This window comes from Bombus impatiens, unplaced genomic scaffold (assembly GCF_000188095.3).
Source record: "Bombus impatiens unplaced genomic scaffold, BIMP_2.2 scf_0102, whole genome shotgun sequence".
NCBI lineage: Eukaryota > Metazoa > Arthropoda > Insecta > Hymenoptera > Apidae > Bombus > Bombus impatiens.
In genome coordinates this window covers 1,966,252-1,990,469 of record NT_176521.1, presented here as the reverse complement: position 1 = coordinate 1,990,469, position 24,218 = coordinate 1,966,252, and the positions used below count along the sequence as shown (strand labels likewise).

Sequence of the window (24,218 nt, the reverse complement as noted above, 5' to 3'; positions counted from 1 at the left end):
CGCTTGTACGTCGACCGGAAGAGCTCTTCGCGTTACGCCGTCCCGAGACGCGCAGCGCGCCATCGCCGACCAGAGATCGACGAATCGAACTCTCGTCTCACCGAGTCAACCCTTCGCTTTTGTTTCGTTCGTTTTCTTTTTTTTTTTAATTAGAAGACTCGCTCGCTTGGTGTTTAATTTAAAACTCAGAAAGTTTCTCTCTGTTACCAGTGGATGTTTCGAAACGAATGAACGAACGAACACAAGGGATTTTGTCATTTTGGTGAAGTGTCTGGTGAATGGATCTTTGGAATAAGTGTGACAACGAGTAGATAGAGGATGTGCTAATATGAACACGGAGCAGTGAACCGTGAGCGTATGAGTGTATAATATAACAAAAAGAAAAAACAAATTGGAAACACGGAGACACGATGAGAAGTGCCACAAGATATCGAGAAGCGCGACCTTCCCTTTTCGCGTCCCTTTTTGTCGTCCTCGCCGTTTTTGTGATCGGTAAGAAATCACCGTGCGAATGAGATACGCAGTGATCCATTGCGATATTTTTCATCCCTTGTTTCATTTTAAGGAAGCGCGCTGGTACCATATCAATGATAATTTAAAAGGAGGATTTACTACTTGAGACGCAACAATTTTGGACCTCTTTTACACTACCTTTTTAAATAATCTTTAAAAAGTGAAAGAACAATTAAACGAAAGCAATTGCAATTTTTTAAATTAAATATCCTAGAATGTAAAATATTTAATTTAATTTGATTATTAATTACGAATATTTAAATTTCAATGGATAATAAATACGTAAGTTCGTGTTAGCTATCTGATTATTAAAAGATCAGAGCGGGAAATGAATGGTTCTTTTACGTTTGCCGCTGACCTCATCCGCCAATGTTGCTGATTCAATCTCCAGAAAATTTATTTGCCAGTTGTGATCTAGAAATCGAATATCCTTCGTATAACCGAGTAAAAAATCGGGCCGAAACAAAGTTACGTTTGAAACTTTAAATATAAAAGACTTGAAAGTGATCAATTACGTCAAGTTTGATATTGCTGCGAATAATCAACGCATTTCGCATTCCATTGCAATTCATCGCGTATCACCGGATCTGTACATGTTCTTTCATATTTTTTCCATATTGATTTTTTTTTAATATCATTGCAGTTTTTACAAGTACGTAAAGAAAACAAACGACAGAATTAATATTTTCAAGCGTTCAAAAATAAAAATAGAAACAGTGCAATTTCTTAAAATATACGAATTATTATTAATACATAACGTTTCTCTATCATTTCAAATCAATTAAAGATACTTAATCGTTTAGATGTACAAATCCTTGGTAATACATAACTTCTTTGCTCTACTTCAAATCGTGTTAAAAAAATTAAGTAAATAATAAAAAAAAAGAGAACGTAACATCTCACGTAGTTTTTGGTGCAATTTACTTATATAATTTCTTGGAATATACAAATTACTACAACATCATACGACAAATCACACGACGTAACATATTATAATTTCTTGATTTTATTTCAAATCAAATTAAATAAATTTAAACATCGTTAAAAAAGTCTTGATGAGATAATAGACAAAATGAAGAGAACGATGATGTTCTATCCAGTTGTTAGCGTAATAGATTCGCGAATTTCATATCATATCAGACGAAATTAATAAATTTAATAATTAATAAAATTAATAATGATCGAATCATTTTGATTTAAAAAAAATCGTTATCGCATAATAAATAAGGGGAGAACGAATATTCATATAGCTTTCGGTATGATATACCCGTATGGAGCGACGTATCTCATAGGGGTCTGTAATTTTTAAAGGTTCAATCAGTTTTCGTTGGCGCGCTTTTCTACAGCTGAAAGCGACGGGGCTTTTTCGAAACGACACGCCAACTCATTCGTCTTCGTAAAAGTATTTGAAACTCGGTTTTCGAGAGTTGAGAAATCGCTGCCGGGAATTGTACACGGGAGCCGTGTTTTGACTTACACCACGTAACTTCGTTGAGATAAAGTATGGAGGCAACGAAAGAAATGTTGAGTGCAAACATATCTCACCGGAAGTATTCGATTCTGAAGAAAATCTAATGCATTTACGGAATTCGAGGCTGTCTTTATTAGATGTCGATAGTAATCGTAATCTACCGAAGGGACATTTGCTCACCGATTGCGGAGAATGGGTTTCTGCGCCCGCTTCGATGGAACATTACAGTTTCCTCCTTTTATGTCGGACAGAACCGCCATGGAATAGGATTAAGAAAGGTTTTTCACCGATATTACCCGCCGCAAAATTTTCGTCAGAAAGAAAATCGAGTTACTTTCGCATCCTACGTGAACAGATTTTCCTATGAAAGCTCCTGTATCAAGCAATAATTGGCTGAAATTTCAAAAAACAAATCCCGACAGAAAATTTCATCACAAGGAAGATCGAAACAGGCTACGTGTGCTTCCTACGTGGACAGATTCCTGTACGAACTCTTCGGTCTTATAATTAAATAATAATTGACTGAAATTTTTAAAAATAGAGCCCAACAGAAAATTTCATCGCAAGAAAGATCGGAGCGAATTACGCTGGCATTCTACGTGAACAGATTCCCGTATGAAAGCTTCCGTATTAGGATCAAGTAATAATTGACTGGAATTTCAAAAACCAGAACCCGATAGAAACTTTCATCACAAGGAAGATCGAAACGAGTTACGTTCGCATCCTACGTGAACAGATTCTCGTACAAAAGCTTCCGTATTAGGATCTGGTAATAATTGGCTGAAATTTTAGAAAACAAAGCTTGACAAAAAAATGTCATCATGAGGAAAATTGAAGTGAATCACGCATACATTCAGCGTAGGCAGATTTTGCTATGAAAGCTTCTATCTTGGGATTAAATAAATGAATGAAATTTAGAAAATATGAAACTCGACAGAAATTTTCATTACAAGGGAAATCGAAACGTGTTACGTGAAGATCAGTACAAAGCAACTAGCTTTCTTTTTATTTTTTGTTTTTAGTGATTCTTTATATCCACTATGGTATTAATCGCTATAACAAATTGTAATTTGAAATTATAGGTAGAGTTTTATAAGTTTTAGAAGAGATTTATTTAATAAATGAAAAGTAAATTCAAAAAATGACATTTCATTTTAATGTCAGACTATATTTTTCTACACTCTTTCAATAAAATTCAAGAATATCTCTGATTAACTTGCTCTAAGATAGAATCACAATGTTGTTAAAATACAACACTCGAATAATATCGGAAATTATGGCCAAATCAATACACATCTACAGGATTAAAGTGCAAAGTTTAAATACAGGCAAACGTAACGAGAAATTAAAGTGAAAATGTAGCGAAAAACCGGACGATATCGGGGCATTTAGAAATAAGAAACTTAAATTACGAACGTAAAGCTGTCTGAAAGAGCTGGTTCTTTCAGGTAGAAAACATTAGTCAAACTAAGAGAGATGTTTCTCCGAAGTGAAACGTAACCGTGAACTACTAAATAACGTAAAAGAAATGATTCTCTGGAAACTTACATAATTTCCTTTTTGGCGATGTTTACGATCTCTCGCTACTGTTGCACGAGAAATGATTATTTTGAATTTATTTCAACGAACTTTCTGTGTTCAATTAATACAATTCGGTAACGAACGTGAATGGGCCGTGTAGATAAAATTACCTTTTCCCCCGAGAAACCCCAGAGGCGTGCAAGCATATCTCTTTATTAGGCCGGAATCAATTTACGATCGTGTCTAGACTCAATTAAAAATTTTTATTGACGCGTAACCAATTTATCTTCGAGAGGAAGGGGAAATCACGCCATTGTAGAAGTTCGTACTTCGTCTACCAATGAAGTTATTAACTTGTTAGTAGTGTTTTGTCTTGTTTATTCCTGTTGGAGATCATTGGATGTAATAGCAATTAATATCGATAGAAAATACAAAATATAGTTATGAGCTACCGAAAACATGTAGGAAATCTCGTATAGCCTCGTTCTATCATGTGTAACACTTAAGCTAATTTTCAAAATACAATAAATCAGTCGTATAGGAATTACATTATGAATGTTAAGAAAATTTATTTTTCAACATTAGACTTCTTTTACGTCGAATGCACATATTCGTATTTGTGTATTAAATACGTCATCTGACGATAAATTCAGTGATTTACATTCAGTGATTCAGTGATTCTTCTAATAAGGAAATAGCAAGAACTGCGAAATTAAATGCCTTAGGTTGATGGCAAAACAAAAGGATTATATCCACTATGGTATTAATCGCTATAACAAATTGTAATTTGAAATTATAGGTAGAGTTTTATAAGTTTTAGAAGAGATTTATTTAATAAATGAAAAGTAAATTCAAAAAATGACATTTCATTTTAATGTCAGACTATATTTTTCTACACTCTTTCAATAAAATTCAAGAATATCTCTGATTAACTTGCTCTAAGATAGAATCACAATGTTGTTAAAATACAACACTCGAATAATATCGGAAATTATGGCCAAATCAATACACATCTACAGGATTAAAGTGCAAAGTTTAAATACAGGCAAACGTAACGAGAAATTAAAGTGAAAATGTAGCGAAAAACCGGACGATATCGGGGCATTTAGAAATAAGAAACTTAAATTACGAACGTAAAGCTGTCTGAAAGAGCTGGTTCTTTCAGGTAGAAAACATTAGTCAAACTAAGAGAGATGTTTCTCCGAAGTGAAACGTAACCGTGAACTACTAAATAACGTAAAAGAAATGATTCTCTGGAAACTTACATAATTTCCTTTTTGGCGATGTTTACGATCTCTCGCTACTGTTGCACGAGAAATGATTATTTTGAATTTATTTCAACGAACTTTCTGTGTTCAATTAATACAATTCGGTAACGAACGTGAATGGGCCGTGTAGATAAAATTACCTTTTCCCCCGAGAAACCCCAGAGGCGTGCAAGCATATCTCTTTATTAGGCCGGAATCAATTTACGATCGTGTCTAGACTCAATTAAAAATTTTTATTGACGCGTAACCAATTTATCTTCGAGAGGAAGGGGAAATCACGCCATTGTAGAAGTTCGTACTTCGTCTACCAATGAAGTTATTAACTTGTTAGTAGTGTTTTGTCTTGTTTATTCCTGTTGGAGATCATTGGATGTAATAGCAATTAATATCGATAGAAAATACAAAATATAGTTATGAGCTACCGAAAACATGTAGGAAATCTCGTATAGCCTCGTTCTATCATGTGTAACACTTAAGCTAATTTTCAAAATACAATAAATCAGTCGTATAGGAATTACATTATGAATGTTAAGAAAATTTATTTTTCAACATTAGACTTCTTTTACGTCGAATGCACATATTCGTATTTGTGTATTAAATACGTCATCTGACGATAAATTCAGTGATTTACATTCAGTGATTCAGTGATTCTTCTAATAAGGAAATAGCAAGAACTGCGAAATTAAATGCCTTAGGTTGATGGCAAAACAAAAGGATTTGACGGCACGACCCTTTGTTTTCTTTGCTTGCTTTTTTTTTTTTTTTAATCTTATACTTTACAAATTCTTTTAATACTAATGTCATGTTCCTTCTTAATATTAAATTTTTACAATTTTTTTGATAAATTTTTCATTATTTTTATTTATTATAGTGCTCCTTCATATTTTTACAATTTTTAATTTATTTACAATTTTTTGTAATAAGAACGTTTAAAACATAAGAAGTTGCTATACCGAGAACATAATTTCTCGATTAATTCTTCGAGAACAAAGGACCATACACTCAATCCTTTTGGGGTTGTTTTACTATCAACCTGAAGCATCGAATATACATGCAGCCAAGTTATTCCAGATTTCGCAGTTCTTGCTATCTCCTTGTAAGATAAATTCTGTACGAAATATAAAATTCTTAGAATCTGAAATTTCTTAGAATGAAAGCTATGAACGATAAAAATTCTATTTCATGAAAAATTCAATAAATATACAGTCAATACAATTATATTAATATAATTCGATCATCTGACTTTTTATGTATAATCAATATATTGCAAACATGAAAATAGATAAAGATTGTGATATAAAGAAGAAGAAGAATGAGATTAGATTCGACAGAGAAAGTTATTGTTTCACTATATTATAATAAACTGTGTCAAATCACTGCTAACAGGAAATCTATTTCGTAACAAATTCAGTGTCACTGAAAATGACTTTAACAAAATAATGTGGAGCTTTACCGTGGCATAATCAAAACTTCATACCCGGTGTTGCGTCAATGACGACGTAACAATAAGTATATCGAACGAAGTTAATACATCTTCCGAGGACTATTTCATTCAATGAATTATATAGAGTATCAAAGTGAATGCTATACACCAGAAGTCACATCAATTACTTCATGTACTTTAATACATGCAGATATATATCAGACTAATAGCTGCCTTCTACACTATATATTGGAACAATTATGTTTCCCCGTCGAGAAGTACAGACGCTTGTTAATCGTTATGCCGGTGAAAAACGTGCTAAGTTCCAGGCATTTGTTTAAAATCTTAAGGTGTTTGACGCACCATTATAATGTCAAAATCATAACTTAATTAATATATAAATTATTCCATTAATTTGTGAATTTTATTGAGCTTTTTCTTTCTTTTCACTTATTATTCTCTAGCCCAATTTATACGTATTTATTTAATTTACAGAATAACTTAGAGATCTCGTAAACATATAATGACACAATTAATCAATTTTAGTGCAATTATTCAGTTTAATTGAGTGTATACAGAGTAGGCATTATGCGTGCATCAAGATAATTTATTATTGTGAAACGAAAACACGGTATAAAATAATTTTATAATACAACGTGTTTGCATGTGCAGTGTGCTTATGTATACGCAGTTTTGTGCTGTTCATTCAGAAGGAAACAAAATCCAATACAATGTTTGTAAGAAAAAAGAAATCTACAAATATAAGAGAAATTTATATAAGTATAATAAATTTAAATTTATACTATAAGTTCGAAAGACTCATACTTTAGTAAAAATTATCAATACAAAGAAAAGTTTACTGTAAAATTGGAAGATTACTATTTATTTATCTAAAAATCCATTTTCACCGAAAATAAACCGAAGGATAGAAAGAAAGAGGAATGAAAAGGATCACGGATGCAAGACATTATTCCAAAATTAACATACTCTATATTGTCTGAATCATTTTCTGTGCAAACCCATTCTGCAACAATGTGTATCTAGAAGGCTATCCTATTTCACAACATATACCAACATTGTATAACTGGAAAATTGAAGCGTAATTGGAAAACTGAAGCGTTAACTTCTGTGCAGTGTAGAATTTAATATCCGTTAACCATCGATAGTGTCTATGTTTCGCGATAAGGACAATCAAGATGTGCTAGAAGAGAACAATTAAACATATAAAACAAATTTTCATTAACAGAATCCTCACGAATGGGATACGTAATTATAAAAAGTCGTGCTGAAAAAAATTCAATTAATTTTCTGCTTAAATAGAAATGCCATTTGCCTCAAACGACACAATTAACGCAACTTGATAACAAATTGACTTTAATGTATTAACAATGAGACATCAAAAAATGTCTTATCATCGAAGTTGAAAGACTAGTCCTTTTACTTTAAAGGGAAATGCAATTAGCTTTTTGGTAAGAGAGTACACGCAGAAGGATAAAAAAAAAGTTACACGTCAATCAATCAGTAACAACATAGAAAAAACAAACTGCACTTTATTTTTATTTCGTGTGCAATCGGCGGATCACGAAGAGAGAGAGAGAGAGAGGAGAGAGAGAAATTCACGCATATGTTCTGATAGAACTATCGCGAAAGGAAATAAACTAAAACAACGTGAACGAGCGGAAAGTTGAACTCTCCAAAACGGCATAAAAATGTGAAGGGCCTATAAATCCTAGATCGTAAATTGTTTATAAACTAATACCATAAATCGTCGAACTCTATTAATACCCCATCCTTGATCAGAAAGAGTGACGGATTTCGTGAAGAATAAATTGAAGTTAATTGAAATATGATTCGATAATAAGATATAACGATGAATAATCCTAGCATAAAAGCATGGCGTTAAAAAATAAAAGAAGATAGGAAAAAGTGTCATGTTTTATTTAACAGTGAATGCATCGAATATTTAAGTATTTAAATATTATATTTATGTATTAACTGGTGTCGGTGTTTTATTTATGCAAAGAATATTTAAATACAGATTTTTTATAATATCAGAAACAAAATTTTGTGAAGGGATACAGCATTTACATTAGATTTATACAATGATAAAGTAATTGAAATAAATTTATTCAAAATATTATAATTATAAGTAAAGTGACTTGTTTCATTTGATATTGCGAACAATTCATTTTGATTGACATAATGAACATGGAATAGAGACGAAGTTTGGTAACATTCAATGCCGTAAATGGAATAACATTTGAGAGATAATATAATGTTGTGAATTGCCCCCTGCAGATACTTTGCATATATGACGTATTTGCAGTAGCTTAAATGTCATTTTATCATTGCTATTACTATCAGCGAAACTATTCTCAAAATCATGATATATATGACAAAATCTTTCATAGCATGAGTACAATGCTAATTATAAAAACGAAATTTTTTATTAATTATTGCATCAAAATCAGTCAGAAAGTACAAAGCTAATTTTTCCATTCCAAACTCCATGATATTTTTTTTCATCGTATAATATAAACTCTTTGTGTTTGCTGCACTAATGTTAATCAGAAAATTCCTAGCTGTGTGTTTCTATTCGATACATTCAAAATTTCCAGTATATCTCCGATTGTCCTTTACTTTTAAGTAAACATGAAAGTTTTATAATTGACATTTCTATAACATAGAACGAACCGAATTGAATCAGTATTCATTTATAGTACTATTTATAATGCTGCGACATAGGATCCATTTATAATACCGCGTTCCTTATAAATTAAGATCGCATAGTATTGTGTAAACTGAAGGAAATGTCAACACGATCGCAAAAAGTGTTTGAATTGACAGAAAGTGATTAGGTGGAGCAATAGAATTTCACGATAAGACATTACGAATTCCAATCGAAGTAGAAGCAATTTAATCTCAGAAATAGCAGAAAGACTGAATTCCATCTGCATTATGGTAATACTATACGTAGACACTTAACAAAGATTGGAAAGTATCTAGACTTGGGAAATGGGTTCTTCGTATACTGTCTATGGCTAACTGTATCCAAAGCACTATCATTTGTATTTCATTATGTGACCAAACATATCCACTCATTTCCCTACTGAATTATTACTTCAATGAAATATGTACATGTTTCGTGCAATTTGGATAACATAAAGAATTGTATTCAACAACAATACGTAATCTAAGACTTTGTTTTATGTTTAGTAATACAAACTATGATTTCGCTTATTTGTCAAACTTAATTAAATTATGAACTAATGTGAAAATCGAATGTTTAATTTTATTATGTAATTTGCTAACAACACGAAAAAGAATGTTTTATTCATTGACATTGCATCGGTTATTATTACTTCTGTATATTTTTATTGAAAATTGATAATAAGATATTTTCTAAAAGTTTCTAACCATATATCGATTATTTTGCATATGTCGCACAACTTTTTGAAGACTACAAAATTGTATTGCATAGTTGATATACAGACGTGATATTTATACTTTGTAAAGTCTAATATTATATACTCGACCATCGAACAAATTTATAAAGTGCATACGGCTATATACACACATTACCAAGTAATTATTATTTACTAATGATAAGTAAATGGAAATATTAGAAAGAGAATTTTGTACAAATGAAACATTATTTCGAAGAAAATATTCAATTTTAAAACAATGTTACGTGAGGTGATCAATAATAACGGAAGTTGAATAATGAAGTAAATTTAAATATGCTCCTATCACATGTCATGTGCCACTACGAACATATGTCGAACTATAAATTAATTTTATTTCATGAAGATCATCAATCAATCACTGCCAGTATAGAAAAATGTTTATAATTTATTGTAATTCACATTATAATCACAATAACCAAGTAATATCATATTTTCAATACATGTACTTATTCTCATTCGCTTATTAAATTTTCATATGTCGCATATTCTATTTTCATACTTCGATACGTTTTAAAGACACAAACATCTACACTCTAACAATCGCGCTCAATAAAATACATTTTATAAAATTAAAAGTAATTTCATAAATATCTCAATTTCAATCGTTTAGTATCGGCTTTGTGATTGCCGAGAGACCGTTGTATAAAATGGATTTACCTTTTGAATGCTACTTTTATGTCACTGTTTCCTTTAAAATTAAGAGACCAGTTTTGAAAAGAATTTAATATCTTAGACAAACCAACTCAGAAACAAGCAATACAATAGAATAAGCTACAAGTATAGAAAATGCCCTAGCATGGTGCACGTTAATTACCAATCGAATCGAATTTTCAGCGTGGAAGTTAGTTTTAGTTGGATTTACACGACAGCATAATTAAAGTGTCACGCGACGAGCAACGTTGATAGCGCGTAAAAGTAAGAAGGCCAAAGTAACGGGTGCTCGCCTTTGTTCTTTGACGCTGAGCGAGGGCTTACTTGTGAGAAATTAAGCAATTAAGCCGCGTATTTTACTACCGGAGATCCGAGTTCCAAGCATGAGCCAGTCTTCCGATGTAAAGTCGTTGGTTATTGCACGACCGTGAGTACAGGCACAGTTGTATTATTAAGATATGCATGAATGTGTAACGCGAGATCTGCACGAACGAATCACCAAAAAAAAAGTATCAATGGAAAAATACCTATAACGAAGGAAAACGAAAAAGGAAAGAACCGATAGAAGAACACGAACTTCGAATAAGTTATTCGTAATTAAATTCCACTAGCGTGCCCATCGAGCCATTATTAATAACTTTCGTAGCCAGCCTCTAATATCTTGGTCAACTATCAAACAGAGGTCGTTAAATAATAATTAGGGACTTATATTTATGAACCGGTGTACCACAATAACGATGTTATTCCTAAGCTATATACATATAGAATTTCATTTTTAAAATAATTTCGATGTTAATGAACAGAAGGTTAAGAAATCGTAGTTATGAATTTCATTTGATAAATATGTTTATGTATCAGGATCGTTGCGCTTTTATTGCAGAGATATGGAAATTATAATTGCGAATTATGTTGATCGTGAGTAAATTAAACGAAAGTTATTCTAACTATAAAAAATGTTTATTTTAAAATCTGTTATTTACACTCGTTGACGATCTTTCATCTTAAAACAACATTAATAAATGAAAATTAAAAAATCTGATCTTGTTATAGTGATATTCCACATTTCTCTTTGAAACGTCAGAATATATTGCGTGGCAATTCTTAAAATTTATTCCTTTATTTAATTCAAAGTATTACATTGAAATGATACCAGTCATAGTCAGACGAGCTTACTACATTTATCAAACATTAATGAAATATTATTGTGACATTAATTACCAAGCACTCGTATTCTTTACCGTAAGTGTAAAGTACATATAACTCTGTTAGAGGAATCGCTATAGTCGTTTCCTATTCCCTTAGATTGAAATGAATTTGGACTTCTGCCTGAGAAAACAAGTAGCTCACTGAAGCACAGAAGTAACATTCGGAGGCTTTCCGTCTATATAAAGACTAATCTTACTAGTAATTCTGGCAAATCCTATTAACCTAATTACATAACTTGCTTAATAGCGTGTATCTCAAGCTTTCTGCGAAGAATGTGCACCTGTGCCTGTAATTCGTAGCAATGCGCGAATCGATACTGCGGTTCGACATTTTGCCATCAACAGTCCGATTTATTGCTTTCAAACGATTTGCTATTTCTGATTCTGTCAATGGAAGCAGCATTCTCATTCTTTCAAAGAAAACGCAATGTCTTGCTTAAATTTGAAGGAGAAGCTACTTGTTCTATGAAGCTGGGAATGGTATTGTCTTATGGTCTCCAAAACTTATTCGAAGTAATCTATGCTTTCTGTTCACAATATAATTTGCGCAGAGAAAAAAATTGATTTTTCATATATCAGTAGTTATATACAATAACTTGTATAATAATATAAAACTAAATGTTAAGCAATAAAAAATATGTTAATCGATGATGTAATTAAACAAGCAGCCCACATTTTTACAAACAATGCAATAAAAAAGACTCCTTTCTAAGATACCAATCTACAGTATAGTAATTATTATCAAATGTAAATTGATTTTCAGATCGGTTTCACATTTGACCAATATAGTTATGATAATCGTATCACACTATACAGTGTTAGTGAAATATCAAAATCTTTCGTATAACACATGCAATATGGACGTGAAAATTTTCTATGGTATAGTGGGTATAATATGAGTATGTGACTTATAGTATGGTATGTTCGAATACTTTCGTAAGCCAGTATGCATCAATGCATAACAGTATCAAATTACAATAACGAGTAATATATTGTTGCATATGTTGCACAATGATCGTTTCCTATTTCACATTTCGATCATACGTTACAATAAAATAATCCCATCATTCATAGAACGAATTACGCTGCACTTGCCATAAATTGTGGCAATGTTTGTCTTCGTTTCAATTCATCACGAATGGAATGTAAGCGATAAGAGTGTGTTCGCCGTAAAATTATACTCCTCGGCCCTCATTATACGAGAATAATGTTGACGGAAGGAAGAGAATAACGAAGAAAGTTACCGTTTGTATTAAACTTTTGATAAAATGACTCACGGTGCTACTTCTGGAACTGAGACAAGCGATTCGTCGCATCAAAGTGGATCCTCGAGCGGCGCAAACGAATCGTTAAGAACGGGCTACGATGTTGTTTTTACATCGTAAATTCAATTGTGTTGCTACGAGAGAGTTGTCAAAGCGTCTCTCTAGAATAAAGGAATTAAGACAAAACTCTAATAATTTTCCACATCTAAAGTTAAAAGTAGAAGTGATTAAAGTAATTGCGAAAAGAGAGAGAGAGAGAGAGAGAGAGTTAAAAGTACCGTTCTTCGTACGGTTTTGATTTTCGCATTTTCTTAGTGCTATAAGATAATTATTTGTAGTGAAGACAAACTTCGAGTGATGATCAAAGGGCTAAAGAATTATCGTACTGTTTAGCAACGTCATATCTATAAAGATTGTCTAGTTGAGATAATGCTATTCGGCTGTGGCATAATACGACCTTCATAGCTTTCTTGAGGCACTTAAATTGCGTGTGATGGAAAAAGTGCGAGTGAGAAATCTATAGAATGATAATTAGTGATTCGGAAGCACGTAGCACTTCATCTTGGAAAATTAAAAAAGTAGTAGATAGAACGCTTTAATTAAGTAGATTCTGTGGGACAACATTTTAATTTTAATTACATATATCGTACCCGCGTAACAAATTTTTAACATATTTATTCCATTAATATGCAAAATCGAATTTATTTTAAATATTACTCTTATGGTAGATTAAAACTGGTGCATAATTCTTAATTGTCTTTTGACAAAATATAAAGCAAGAAGGTAGAAAACGGCCAATTTTTGCGTACACTCAGATACCACAAATATTTATAGGACGTCATTCTATAGGTTCATTTGTTACAAAGTTATGATGACTCGAAGTTGACGATCACCAATTTTTCGCTCTGTTCACTTCATACTTTAATTACCTTTTTTACAACTTTCCAAACACATCAACTCACCAATCACAATAGAAAATTGTACTTACATAATTCTTTGGAACCCATAGAATAACGTTCTGCAAATATTTTTGGTGGTTGGGCTACGCGAAAATTGGCCATTTTTTACTTCATCCTTCTTTGTAAACAAATTTTATAAATAAATATATATAGTTAGAGTTAGCGAAGACATCTCTAGAAATCTATAGCACGGTTACTGCATAGAAAAGCAGGTACATATATACAGGATAGGGAGTGATTTCACATTCACATGATAAAAAAAAGTTGCGAAGGGGAGAGATAGAGTTGGTAACAGGGTTCCGGTGTGTCATAACCCCGATAAGCCGTTGCTGATTCTTGCTGAACTTTAGCCACATTTGAAAGGGAATCTTCGGGATTACCATTACTTCCATCTGAAATCCTTTTTCCAAACAACGATATCGCTCTTTACTTTGTAAGCTGTCAGAAGAGGGAGAGAGAAAAAGAAAGGAATAGGGTTCGAGAAATATAGAGTACGAAATGAAAACCGGCTGTCTGAATAATCCATTTCAATTTGCAGTAAACTACTCGCGAAGGATAAAGAAATCACGGCGTATGAGGAAGAGATGAATGGGCGAGGAACGGGCCAGAAGGGAAGATTTAAAAGAACAGTTTGGTGTATAGATCAAACCGGAGGGAATGCGGAAAAGGGAAAACGCGAATGAATTTATAGGCCACATATTTGAATCATGCTTCGCGTTAAAGTTACAGCGTACTTGCTCTGACATTCTGGCCTTTGGCCTAACTGATGCTACGAACGACTGTGTAGAGTGTTTTATTTTCTCGCAAAGATAATTGTTTTCCTGTTTTGGAGTGTATAAGTGGTACATAAATGCGTGAGATGACTGCTGGAGTAGAAATGGAAGGAATATAATGGGAATCTTATGTCAGTATCATGAATAAACTGCGGATATTTATGCAAAATTATATTTTTATGAATGTAATTAAAGAAATGGATATTTAGTTGAAAAATATTTTACCTAGCAAATATTGTAAAAAGTACTTTGAATATTTTATGTACTTCTACATATTACGTGCATTTTGTGCATTCCTACATTTTCAAGCTTTTCATAAATGCACAAAAATCCGCAATTTAATCACGAATGCTTTATTCGATAAATTATAGAAATTCACGGCTAGGTAATTCTGGCACAATTAAGAATTAATCATAAAGTGACGAAAATATGGTTTTTTAAATGTGCAACGATAAAAATCATAAAAGTTTAATCAATAGCCAAGATTAAAGTTGAAAATTTTATCTTCATGATGATAAAAGGTAGACAGCATAGGAATCATAACAGTGAAAATATATAGACCACAGAATATTGTTATGTGTAGTGGAAACAAAAAAATATTTTTAACTAATATAAAGTGTTCATTACTGCAGAATTGTTTGCAGTGTAAAATGAAAATAACATTCTTCACAAATGTCTATACAGTTCTGTGTTTTATTTCACATGAGAATGGGAATATAAATGAATCCATCGAGAATAATGTTTCTACGCTGAAGAATAAGCAAACAATAGAGCGAGTTTATTAGAATAACAGAAATCTATAATCAATTACTTCCATATATACTTCTATACGTCCATAAATACGTCGTAGCGTTAAAATTTCAAAAACTACAATAAATTGGAATGCATCGTATGTGACGAATAAGCCATAACTTATTTAATTGTATGAAAGAACGTCTCGTGAGATAATCCTCATGCAGAAAAGACACAGGGAAGTGTTATGCGTGGAAGGATACGGAATACGAATACAGTAGCTGTCGTACACAAACTGAAGCTGTTTGTCTTCGAGGAAGAAGAAAAAGGCCAAAAGGAAACGACCATTCTTCAGAAGTTCTTCCTGCTGTCTGGTTTTCCTGAATCTCCAACCTATCACCGCTTTCTTTCTACTTACCAATGTGCATGAAAGTTACTTGTTTAAAATTAATTGAACAATGGAATTGTAAATATGTATACTATTTTATAAATACATCATAGCGCGTTTAACTTTTAACAAATTTAGTTTGGTAAAGAGATTTGAAGATTTAATAGTAAAATATATATAATAATAAATGTTTAATAATAGAATAAGTTGTACTTGCATTAGTAACTTTTCAATTAGAAATTTTTTAACATGTTGGTAACGTCTATTCTGAATTATACATATAAGTATATATTAAGTATATCTATATTTATTGGTCTTGTCAAATATTATTTGTAATATATATTTATAACATCATTTATCGTAATTTACAATACATGATTTGGGTATTAAAAGAGTGCGCATTGCTAATAATTAATATCTTATTGATATCTAAAAGTTCTAAATATATAAAATATTAAAACTTTGTGTTCTATTGTTAAGTATACAAATTCCTACGTAAAAAATCTTTCACTTTATTTTTCAAGTATTTCAACAATTCGCAATTTAAATCTCTGATAAAAGAGGACTCCAGCTATTTAGTATATTGTAAATGAGAACTGTAAATGTTCAGTTATCTGTGATACAAATGCTCAAATCACTCGTTATCGGAATATTGAAGAGTTGTCCACTCGAGCTTCCGGATTCAAGCTTGTTGCACTCGTAATTTACATATATTCGACAGTTTTTTTTGTGTGTGTGTTTCAATATCTCAGTAGCAGTGACAATACACAATGAACGAGAAAATAATCCGATTGTTCCTCCTGTTATTACACAACAGTATACACATATATGCACTTGATACTATTAAAAATAAAGTTTGTTTCTCGATATACAATACTAAATAAGGTTTTTAAATGACAAAGACAAAATAATACAATTTTAAAAATTATAATATTATTGTGACGTTTCATCGGTTTTTTTAGAAAACATGCTTCGTAGCTAAATGATAAAATGATAAAAGACGAGGTTACATTTCAACGAGAAAACTAGCAATTTTGCACAGTTCGAAGGGAAAATCGGCGACAGGAAAATTCAAGTTCTGCGATAAAATTTGAAATTCCTATTCGTCCTCACCAGGCAAAATCGTGATGCATTCTCGCTAACATCGGTATTGGTTCTATTGTATCGAGTCAATGGGCTATCCATCTGGTGCAGTTATCAATTTGCTAAATTGCAAATCGATACGTCGAATTCCGTGCCTGGTAATATACCTGACCACCGGCGCGATGGCCGTCGGATACGTAATGATCTTTAAGGTATACTCGATATTGAGCTGGCGTCGCGACGTCTCGGCAGTAACCGAGATTACGGCTTCTACCGCGTTACATCTTTAAAGTCTTCTAGAAAATATATTTTTCGCCGGATATATCGACCAAAGGAGGCGACTAGCGCATACGACGTGGTTCGTAAAATTGGATTTCACACTTTATAGAATGTAAATTACGCGGGACTGCATCGAATCGCGAGATTCACTGTCGCATAAAGTTAGGTCTCCTCGAGGAAGACTACAGAGTATGGAAAACACGAAGGAAACCGCAATGCTAACAAATATTTCAATATCCACAACAAACGTGCGGGATCGATGATTTACTGCATAGAGAAAGATAATTTTTCTTATGGCATGTTATATCATCGAAAAAAACAAAAGTGATTTTAAACGAATGTGTTAGAAAAATGTACGTATAATAAATAAGATATAAATGAGAGATTGAGAGATTGAATGAAAGACAAGATATAAATTGTAAATAGTTAATAGAATTAATATATTTAGGAACATAAAGTAGATATATGAAAAGCTCTTTTCGTAAATTGATTCCTTTTTTAAAAAAGTTTAATGCTTGTCAGTAATTTAACCAAAAGTAAATGTTTCAAGATAATAACTCTGCTATATTCTTAATCATTGTATTTAATCTTTAAACTTATCTAATATACAGGGTGGTTGGTAACTGGTGGTACAAGCGGAAAGGGGGTGATTCTACGCGAAAAAAGAAGTCGGAAATATAGAATAAAAAATTTTTTTTTTTAAACTATTTCCATCGAGACAACGATCTACAGTGAGATTCGTTATAACGTACCGCACGCGTACCGAACGAAAATTCAAAGTCGATTTTCTCGAAGGCAAAGCCTCAAACGGAAAATTTTTATTCCATATTTCCGACTTCTTTTTTCGCGTAAAATCACCTCCTTTCCGCTTGTACCACCAGTTACCAACCACCCTGTATATTAGATAAGTTTAAAGATTAAATACAATGAAATTTTATTTTATTCTTTCCCTTTACTTCATGTATAAAATATCTTCTTCGAGTGTATTATTCAGTTAGAAACTAATTTATATTTCTTCAAAGTTATATAAGTATATAAGTTTACCGAATTCCTCGCTTTTATAATTTACATCCTTTATGAATCTTCCTTCTTGACGCAGCCTTACATTTACGTGCTTTTAAAGCTGAATATTCTCAGAAGATTGAGCGGATATTGCTAAAACTAAAACATTTCACACTAAAAGACTCTTTATATTTAATCCATTTCAGTGGAAACAGTGTACTTAAAGTTCTCAAAGTCAATATTTAAAATTATTCAACATGAAATTTCATCCTTTGATTTTATTAAACAATTTTATCCGCACGTTGCTTTCATTCTGTCTACCAATTTAATTCTATTTTCAATCTTAAACGAGGTTTAAAACTAATCAAATTAAACTTTCGTTTTGCATTCCTTAATAAAATACATCGCAACAAAAATACTAATTAAAGATTAATTAATGAAGTCTTCCAAAGGGAAAATATCAATATTATGGAAATATTTAAATGAAAATCTTAACAAATAAATAATGTATTTAAGAATTTCTTTCTTATTCTTATTTTAAAGTAAATACTTTTAAAAGAGAACAGCCATTGTCAATAATTTAGAAATGCAGCCGCGAACATAACAAATCAATATATTACAGATTTACCATTAAATCGGAGACAATATAGATACGTGTAATTACGAGACAAGAGCTCTTATCGTCAATAATTTAGTTTCTAATTCGTTGTATTTATAGGAATCTTTTGTACTTAATTAATCGCGAGATTAATCGTGATAGGTTGAAGCATTTCTTGGCTCGTAAAAGTCAATTGAGCGAGATGATAAATTTGGGATCCACGATATTTATTACGAGTAAACGTCCTTTTCCTATCTTTTTCATACGTGCTCATCGAATGAAGTCAATGGAGCGAACGATTATCGATTTGCCGGGCCGAGAAAGAGTATAACAATAGTTTGGCGTAGACGAATACAAACGTCTATTCCCGGTAGTTTTAATAAAGGTCTGGTCAACTTTCACGACTCGTAATTTCGACAAATTCAGCATGAACGAACGCAAACATGAAGAAGGGATAAACCGATATACATTCACGGTAAGAACAATTGGCCATAATCAGAGCTAATATCCAGCTCTGAGATATCGATGAAATATCCACGTGTCACTGAGACCAGTGTGCCAAATTACAAATCGATATTCGGAATTTCGTCCGCACGATTCTAACCTCCTACGTAACATCTTGAAGGATTGACACGGTTCCTGATTCGAGAGGAAAATTCATCATCACAGAACCATTCATCAATCAAAATTATTTAGAATTCCATTAGGCGGGAACGTAGTAATTAATTTTCTAGAGGTCGAGTATTTTCACGTAATTACGTACTTACTCACGTGGAATGCAAAGGAAAGAGTGTAAATAACAAATGCGATGATTTATATGGTTTATGGAAATGTCAAAAAATCTGATTACTTTAATATAAAAATATACACGTTTAAGTACAGAAAATTTTATGAAAATTATTCGTTTCTATTACTAAAAAAGAAAATAATTTCGCGTGTATGTTAGTTTTGTAAATATGACATGTAAATAATAAATAATGTTTTCGTACTTATTTTGGATAACATGATGTTTCGGATTGTACTATCTACAATCATTGTATGATGATTAACCAAAATTATTTCTCTGCGCTTTGATACAATTCTCTCGATAATTACTTAATCTTACAATACCAGATTTATATATCAATTGAAAAAATAAAAATTTGTCATTCATAAAAATCAGAGAAATATGACGATATAACAAAAATTCGTATCCTAATATTTGAACATCTTATATATGGTCATTTCTTTTTAAACATAAGATCTTACGTTGTAGTGAAAATATTCATTTCTCGTTATTTACTAACGGTTATTTTTCTTTATTAATTCCGTACACATTCCGTACATTTGCCTACAATACGTTTCTTCTGTAATTGTAGCCTCAGGTTAGTAAACGGGAACGGATAGATTCTGCACATGACCATTAAACAATCACCAGGTGGTTTCAGCATGTGCTTTGCATGTTCACCTGTATTGAACCATTGTTGAAGCGCGTGAAACGGTTTTCAGTTATTATTATATGGTAGAACTCTGTTCATATCGAAAACGTTCTATCGAAAAACAAGCATCACCATAATAGAAGTTCATTGGTTTTTCTCATTACGTATGGATTTTTCCTTTATAACAATAGAAGATTAACTTCAGATAAGTAGATTCAGATAACAAGAGTTCGTAGACACTACGATTAATAAACGCTAGTATTATTCAATACCGTATATTAATATTAGGAAATTTTATAATATTATTATTAGTCGTAGCATATTATTTATCATAGCAATATTATGAAATTATTACATAATAGCAGCAACAATATTCTTATAGTACGTTAATAAATACTGCTGCAAAATCTAACTTTTCATCAAAAACAAAGATACGTTTTGAGAATGGATTCTTTTTACATATTTCTTTGCGATAGCTATCTAGGATAGCCATCTGGCTATATTCACAATATACGGAATCCATTTATCCATTGCTTTTTACAATTCCTATTTGAATCAAGCTTATTTTTTCTTTTTAAAATAATTCTTCTCTGCAAGAATAATTCTAGGATGGCTTACTTTTGTTCAAAAAAAGTTTTTTGTCTGCTATTTCCCTTGTTGTATGTCGTGAATAATATACAGTAATATTTCTTGAAACATTCTCGACGGTATTTTCCTGTTGGTTAATCTTCTAATGAAAAATCACAAACTTGAAATTTCAGGAACCAACGTTTATGTTTTATATCATCATCAATCTACATTATAACTAAAATTTCTAATAGAAACTATAAATAAAAATGTACTGAAATTATTTAATTTATAATTGTTAATTTATCTATAATTATATATATATATATTAAAATGAAATAAATATTAATAGAGACCTCGTTTATGCTATGACACTATCGATTTCAATTAATACTTTCATTGTAGTTATGTTTCATTTATTAGGCAGCCGGTAATTGCAAAATTAGTTTCGTCTCTAAAATTTATGAATTGGATATTCATTGAATACCTGTCCATCCTACAAATTCCAGATTGTACAACGTTAAATATAGAATATTATAAGGAAAGGAATCTACAGCTCAAATTGGGAATAATTAATTATTTTTGCATAACTAATTCTACAAAGTATATATATATATAGAGTACATTTAAAAACAAGAGAATTAATAATTAATATAATGATTAATATATTGAATATTAAATTTTTCGTTATAAATTGGATGCGATTCCTTACAGTCATTCCAATTATATAAAATCATGAATCGATCGTAATAAATTGTTGAATGCTGAATCACATTTCATCGTGTCTAGATTTCTTATTTCATGGAACAATTTCAGGATAACCATCCATGGCAGCGGCGTTCAAGATTGAAATTACAGCCATTCGTATCCATCAAATGTCAAGGAAACGTAACATTTCCTGTTACACTGGTGCAAGGTCGATTTATCTTTTCGATAGGACTAGAGAAACTGCGCTCCGTTTTCGAAAGCGGAATGCTTCGTTCAAACTTTGATAGGAAACTTGAAAAACATTGTAGATTTTCTGTCAGTCGTTCGTACCGTACCATTGCCACGAAACTGACGCTGCTTCGGAAACGTATTTTTCGGTCTATCGCTTTGAGAAAATCTTAAACTAACGTTTTCTAAAACGTGTATTTTCACGTAAAAATAAGAAAAACGATACTTGATTCTATTTTATGAGCGTTATTGCCTTTATTGGTAAATTTAACCCAGAAGATAATTTTTATATATAAAAACAGTTTACACACGAAACTCTTGCGTAAACAATATTTTTGTAAGATATAGCTTTGAATAATTTTATAAAGTTAATTTTGAAAATTTAAATACATCATCGTTAATATAAGAACTGTTAACAATACTATTATAAACAATACTATTATATACTATTGTTAAAATATATATATATATATATTTATTCCAATAAATCTTAAAGACACGTGCGACACCTACTAAAAGTACTAAAAGTTTATACAGTTATTGTTACAAAACCAATAAACATCTTCAAATCTAGTTAGAATCTCGAAGAGAACAAACCTTCCTCTGCAAAATTCTTTCTGTTTCATTTCGGTACAACCTTCTGTCGCTGAGATAGCGTCGCTTGAAAAGAACTGAATTTTTTAATAACTCTTTATGGCTATCTCTCTCACACACTCACAGCTTTAACAGCGCGTTGGTCAGTGACAGTGTCTGCATTTTTCTTACCATTACTACTACTAAACATACGCATTTCCTGGAAAAAGTGTAGGTCAAACAGCTGCAGATTGTCATTTATAATTCTATAGTTTTAGAGTCGTATTGTACTTTATAGTGCTACATCTTCAGAATCAGTCGAGATGTCGATTTAAATCAAAATGTATTATTTAAAGGTTTCGTATTATTTAAATTTTGACTATCCTCTGGTTAGATACCTAATATTTAAAAATTTCACGATTGTTTCGTGTGCTTCGTTTATAAAATTTTTATGTACTATTTGGCGAAATTTATTGGCGTGATTGTACATATTTAAAGGAACTGTACAATAAAAAGCAATAAAAAATATAGAAATGAACAGGTTTCAGCGGAACATAGGATTTCGTTTATTGAACCCGGTATAAAAATCCATTCGAAAATGTAATCTAACAGCAATATAAAATCCGATATATAGGAATCGTAACCGAAACACAAATTCTCTCGTGACAGTTATTCAGAATAAAATTTCTATAAAAGTATTTTAAGAATCGAGAGCAATATCGAAATTATCTTCAATCTTTGAAAATCGTGTTTCGAGCAAAGAACAAGGGAAATACGAGAAATACGAAAAGTGTGCTATCAAATGAATATACGCAATTCTCTAATGATTTATCAAGTACATCTCATTTCTTTTTTTTTTTTTTTATTATAAATGTTTTAATACTTATGAACAGAAAGATCTATATTCGATAGTAACGAATATATGCGGCTTAATAATTCTCTAATAGTTGTATCCCAATACTTATGAACGAAAGTGTATATTCGATACTATCGACTCTACAATGTTATCGTTTTACCGGGTGCATTCGAATCCCACCAAACGAGAACAAGAGCATCGTTGAAAAGCTATTGCTATTAAGCGTCACCGATCCTCTAGAACCGAGTTGTTCTCCGGCTTGAAATACCATACCGGACATTCTTTCTTCCGAACAACAGACACGGATGGTGACTCAATTACAGGATCAAAGAACGCGCAATCCCCGGTCACGGTAAATCACAATCAATTCTTCCTAAGATAGTATAATGATCCTGGAGGAAAGGTTATGGGACTGATCTACTCTGAAGTTAAGCCATTTTTCGCTAAACCGGTTTACGGTGTCAAACTTCTCAAGGAGAAGCAGAGGAAAGGGATCGATACTCTGGCTGGTTCTCTAAAAGTCGCTTGGCCTGATCCTGGGGATGACTGGGGAGAAAGCAAGCATCGAGGTGTGGGCTGAGTTTCAGGGAAGCGATACCTGTTAAATAACGTTTCGGGGAAGCGCAGCCGAAGACGCTGGGCAAATTCGATCAAGTGTACTCACGTAAATCCTCGTTTCCGTTTCAAGCGATTTTGGGCTCAACTCCGAGTGTGGATCGACTATTCCTTCGGGATAATCTGCGTAAACTGGGTCTCGAAATTCGAAGAGATCCGATTCGTTATAATGTACCACGTATCGTTGCAGATTGTCGCGATTAATGATCTTATCGGATAATCGCTACGATTGAAAATGTTTATCTTTGATAACCGACTGATGTGTGATTGTGTACGTATTACAGTGAATAATTTTATGAATATATATATTAAAAATATCTTTTCTATTCTAATGAAGAAAAATGTATGATACATAAGTACTTGATGTACATTGTATCGTGAAACGACTGTCATGATTATATTGGTCAAATTTGGAACCAATGTATATAGAAATTATAAAATATTTATTGTGAACATATGTATATTTAACAAAAAATTAGTATATAGCCATCTACAAGCGCTCGAATATTTTCGTAAGCCTGTGTATCTATTTCACGTTTATTTTAACATTATGCAGCTTCTTGAAGTTTCTCTCGAAAAGAAAAATTCCTCGTTATAACTGTTCAACTATGCAGAATGGAAAAGAATGCTTCGAACAAATATGAAAAGAAAAGAA

At 31.8% G+C, this 24,218-nt stretch overlaps 1 protein-coding gene across 2 annotated transcripts in view; it reads left to right on the top strand.

Moving 5' to 3' along the window:
- The first annotated feature begins 6 nt into the window (after positions 1–6).
- LOC100749394 overlaps positions 7–24,218 on the top strand; it is a 61,378-nt gene continuing 37,166 nt past the window's right edge. For both annotated transcript variants that reach the window (XM_003486174.4, XM_012395048.3), the window contains exon 1: positions 7–492. In XM_003486174.4, the coding sequence (XP_003486222.1) occupies positions 411–492 (82 nt within the window). In that variant the 5' untranslated portion in view covers positions 7–410. The remainder of the gene's footprint in view (positions 493–24,218) is intronic.